Consider the following 4981-nt stretch of genomic DNA (forward strand, 5'->3'; position numbering starts at 1 on the left):
CCACTTCCTATCACAGAAGAAGCTTCCCTGGAGGGTCGGAGGCTGAGGGATGACCTTATAGAGGTTTCTAACATCGTGAGGGGCATTGATAGGGTAAATAGGGGAGTCTGCACTAGAGGGCATAGGTTTAGGGTGAGAGGGGAAAGGTATAAATGAGAACTAAGGGGCAACGTTTTCACACAGAGGGTGGTACGTGTATGGAATGAGCTGCCAGAGGAAGTGGTGGAGGCTGATACAATTGCAGTATCTAAAAGGCATCTGGATGGGCATATGAATAGGAAGGGTTTGGAGGGATATGGGCCGGGTGGTGGTAAATGGGACTAGATTAGGTTGGGATATCTGGTTGGCACAGATGAGTTGGACCGAAGGTTCTGTTTCCATGCTGGACATCTCTATACTCTATAACTCTAAGTTACTGTTAAAAAGACAATTTTCAGTTTTGCACTCATCAGGAGAGAGTGACAAGAATGCTAAATCCTCAAGGGAGCAATAATTTATACAGCCTGAGAAACAGAAGTGGTGATTGGTTGGTGAGTGCGCTCTGGCCAAGCATCGCCATGGTGAATGTGCCAGGGAACAGTTTACCCCCAGAGCTCTTGTGAGTTCAGGAAAGAAATTCCAGTCAGATGTTTGAGGGTCAGAGGGCAGCTGTGAGGAGCTGTCGATTTCTCTGTCTTGAGCTCACTCACCCCCTCTCCCAACACCGTTCCCACCCTCTCCCGCTCCCCTTGAAGATCTCAGGGAGCCAGTCTGACAGCAGAAGGTGGTGAGTAAGTGAGGGGGTGATGTCTGTTGGTGGGAGGGTGTGGTCAATTCTCTGGGTTGTTCCTTCCCCTCCTCGGCGATGATGTTGGCAGGAATTATCTCAGTGTGAGAAGGGTGGATTCCCTCTGAATTGCCCATGGGAGCTGCTTGGGAACAGCTGCTGCTGCTCTCCTCTGTGTGCTATTTTGGATCGCATTCCTCTGGTGTCAGACTGTGTGCCTGTGCTGAGGGATTGAGCAAGAGCAGAGGACAAGGGCATGAGAACTGTGAGTCTACGAGAAGGACGTTAGTGGCGAGGGACAAATCTTTGGGAGTCGGTGATGAGAAAGTGAGGGGCTCGAGAAGGAATGAGAGAGGATTAACCGGGTGGGAGTGAAATGGATCGAGAGAGAGAGAGAGAATATGGAATTAGCTGAGACAGAGAGAAAGAGGGAGGGAGAATCTGTACATTGACAATCTTTCTGATTTCGCTGGATGGGTGAACCTTGGAGATGAAGCTGAAGGGCTTTTGGCACTCCCTCTGCTCGTGTGCAGTAGCAGAGAGAGAAAAGTGCAGGATGATCCTCTGGGATGCCCTGGTGTTTGTAACTGACCAGATTGCCGCAGTCCTCGGAAGCCAGATTGTGCGAGGTTATTACCACCTATGGCTGGCTGCATTGGTTGTCTTCGGGCCTCTGCTCCAGTTTTACATCAGCCCCAGGGTCATCTTCGCCAATAAAAGGAACTACTTCCATGTGTGAGTATCGCACCCTCCCTCGCACAGCTTTCTCCTGTTCCCTCGGTTCACCCTCTTCCACCACAATGCCCCCCCCCCCCCCTCGATGGGTTTAGATCCCACCCCCTCCCCCGATGCTCTGCCTCTCTGGTAACGGTAGTTTATCTGAACGGTAATGTGGAGATCAGTGTGGAGATGTTTGATGGTGTGGAGATGTGGGATGGGAAGGGCCGGGTGATGGTGGGCGCGGGCCATGTCGTGATCCTGCTCCGTAACCCCTCGCTCTTCCTGTCCCCAAACCACAGGCAACTGAGTATTCTGATTTGTTATCATAATTGATAAATATTTCTTTCTCCTTTTTTATTATTCCTTCCCTGTCTCCTCCCCTTCTCTCTCTCTCTCTCTCTCTTTCCCCATCTTTCCTGTCTGTCCTGGCTCTCTTTCAATCTCCCTTCCCCTCTTCTGCATCCCCACCCACACTTCCCTCTTCCTCCAACTATTCCTCCCTCCCTTTTTCTCCTGGCTGTTCCTTCTCTATCACCTCCCCCCCCCCCCCCCCCCCCCCACCCCCCTCTATCAATCCCCTTCTCCATTTCCTTCTACTTTTCCTCCTATTCCACACTCGCTCTCCAACAATCTCTCACATCCCCTGTCTCTTCCTCCCCTCTCTCCCATGTCCTTTCATCTCACTCTATCACCTTTCCCATCATCCCTCCCACTATTTCCTGTCTTACTCCCTTCCCTCTCTCTCCTTCTATCTCTTTCCTCCCACTATCTCTTCACCATCTCCTCTCCTGACCCAACACTCTCACACTCTCTGTCTCTGTCTCTCTCTCCTCCCTCTATCTCTTCCCCCATCTTCTCTCCTCTCCCTCCATCTATTCTCTTCTTCCTCTGTCTACCCACCCCTCTTCTCACCCTATCTCTCCATCTCTGTTCTTCCTTCATCTATCACTGTCCCCTTGCCCTCATTTCCCTCTCTCCCTTATCCATCTATTCCGCCCTCCTCTATCACCCTTGGTCTTTTTACTCTCTCTGTCAATCTCTCACGCTCTCTCCCCATCTATCTCTCCCTCTATCTCTACCTTCCCTCTTCTATCTCTTTGCCCTCATTATAACTCTCTGTCCATCATTCCCCCCTCACTCGCTTTCCCCCTCTCTTTCTCTCTGTCTCACTCCTCTCCCTTTCGCTATCACTGTCCCCATCTCTCCCTCATTCTCTCACTTTCTCTCTCTCCCTCATTCCCCTTCTCCCCTCCCTCTCTCCCCCATTCTCCCTCTCCCCTTGTATTCCCCCATCCCTGCAGGCGGCTGGTGGAGTGCTGCTGGTCTTGGACGGTGTTGTTGGTGGGAGGATATGTGTTGCTGCTGAGCTCGGGGCCTTCAGGCAACCCGCTGCCAGCCCTGAAGCCCCTCAGTCGCCTGGCGGTGGGGGCCGGTGTCCGGCTACTGTGTGCCCGGGCCTTCTCCTGGATCGAGGAGGTGACCGGATCATGCTTCGAGCCTGCAGCACGGGGCCTGCTGCTGTTGGTGGAGGAGGAGGAGGCAGTAGGTGAGGCTGGAGCTTGGGCCTGGGCCAGAGCCGCAGGCTGGGGCCTAGCGGGTCGTCGTGCAGCCTGCATCCTGGAGCCAGGCCGCCTGTGGCTGGGCTATGAGCTGTCTGGGGACACCTTCGTGCTCTGCTTCGCCTCACTGGTACTAGCCGAGGAGCTGTCAGCCTTCCGAAATTACCTGGGCACTGGGCGTACGGCCTGTGGGCCCCTCCGGCTGCTCTTCCTTCTCACTGCCACCTTTCTGCTGCTCTGGAATGGCCTGCTGCTCCTCTCTGTGACCTTCTTCCACCGATACTCCCAGAAATTAGCCGCTGCGGCCCTTGCCCAGCTCGCCTGGCACCTCACCTATCGCCGCTGGTACCGGTGCTCCTGGTCCCCAGGCTGCCCTGGACAAGGCCTCACCTGCACCAGGCCTGGCCCATACCCCGGGCCTGGGCGTTGTGTGTGCGGGGCAACCCGCAGAAGGAGCTACACCTGGGACCCAGCCTCTGATACCCTCCTGTACCGGGAGTGAGGGCCTGGGCTTCCCCTTTCACCCAGAGCCCAGGTCAAACAGACATCGAGTGGGGGTCAGGTATCAAACCCCAACCCATCACAACACGCACCCTCCAACAGTGCAGTACTCCTTCAGTACTGACCCTCCAACAGTGTGGAACTCCTACAGTACTGACCCTCTGACAGTGCAGAGCTCTCTCTGCACTGACCCAATAACAGTGCGGCACTCCCTCAGTGCTGACCCTCTGACAGTGCCCACTCCCTCAGTGCTGACCCTCTGACAGTGCCCGCTCTCTCAGCACTGACCCTCCAACAGTGCGGAGCTCCCTCAGTGCTGACCCTCTGACAGTGCCCGCTCTCTCAGCACTGACCCTCCGACAATGCGGAGCTCCCTCAGTGCTGACCCTCTGACAGTGCCCACTCATTCAGCACTGACCCTCCGACAATGCGGAGCTCCCTCAGTGCTGACCCTCTGACAGTGCCTGCTCCCTCAGCACTGACCCTCCGACAATGCGGAGCTCCCTCAGTGCTGACCCTCTGACAGTGCCCGCTCTCTCAGCACTGACCCTCTGACAGTGCCCGCTCTCTCAGCACTGACCCTCTGACAGTGTGGAGCTCCCTCAGTGCTGACCCTCTGACAGTGCCCGCTCTCTCAGCACTGACCCTCTGACAGTGCGGAGCTCCCTCAGTGCTGACCTTTCCACAGTGTAGACCTTCATTAACACTGACACCTCAACATGCTGCTCTCCCTCAGTTCTGATCCTCCAACAGTAATAAATGTATGCGTTTCTTTATTACTGATACTACTTTGAGGAGTTAGTAATCATCTCCTTCCAGAACTGCTTGCCAAAGCTTGGAAATGTTACTTAAATCTTTGAGCTGAGATCCTGATCCTCTAATTTCATTCTTAATATCGGGCACACTCTTGGCTGAAAACTGCTTGTGTTTGATGTAAGGACCGTGGTTTGAGCTTTGTGTACGTACTGTTTGGGCATTGTACCCCTGTGTGTTTTGGATACTATTCAAAAACTGTTCTGTTTCTTCACAATTTATAAAGGATTGTGTTGGGATTAATGCGATTATGCTTTTGTTGTGTGTTTAAAAATCTCTGAATTTGTTTTCAAAGTCTAAATTATTTTATTGTCATTTCTCAATAAACTTTTATTTTATTGTTAAAGCAAAAATCTGCAGCGGGGCACACTTATGTGTCAGTGAGGGACCAAAACCTTTGAACTAACCAAAACAAAACAAAAAATGAGAAATCAAGCCAGGTTCCTGTTTGGGATCTAATTTATCCAATCATAATATGTATTGGGATCATAACACAATCAAAAACTAAGGCACGCAAAGCGATGAAAACTAGTCGTGTGCTAGGGGTTTGGAAATATTTCAGGAACCAGCATTAAATGACAAAAAAGCGAGTAGCAAGAGAGAAATTTGATTAATCATGGAA

At 52.4% G+C, this 4981-nt stretch overlaps 1 protein-coding gene across 1 annotated transcript; it reads left to right on the forward strand.

The window, feature by feature from the left end:
* Window positions 1-776: 776 nt before the first annotated feature.
* Window positions 777-4607, forward strand: LOC140496087 (fat storage-inducing transmembrane protein 1-like). Its single transcript, XM_072595621.1, has 2 exons — window positions 777-1501; window positions 2788-4607. The coding sequence occupies exons 1-2, from the start codon at window positions 1257-1259 to the stop codon at window positions 3545-3547; spliced, it is 1005 nt and encodes a 334-aa protein (XP_072451722.1). The 5' UTR covers window positions 777-1256; the 3' UTR covers window positions 3548-4607.
* Window positions 4608-4981: the final 374 nt, after the last annotated feature.

Source organism: Chiloscyllium punctatum, chromosome 25 (genome assembly GCF_047496795.1).
Source record: "Chiloscyllium punctatum isolate Juve2018m chromosome 25, sChiPun1.3, whole genome shotgun sequence".
Taxonomy (NCBI): Eukaryota; Metazoa; Chordata; class Chondrichthyes; order Orectolobiformes; family Hemiscylliidae; genus Chiloscyllium; species Chiloscyllium punctatum.

Coding starts and splice junctions, on each gene's coding strand:
- LOC140496087 (XM_072595621.1), top strand. CDS start 1,257: ATGAAGCTGAAGGGCTTTTGGCACTCCCTCTGCTCGTGTGCAGTAGCA. Junction 1,502..2,787: donor AAAAGGAACTACTTCCATGT/GTGAGTATCGCA, acceptor CCATCCCTGCAG/GCGGCTGGTGGAGTGCTGCT.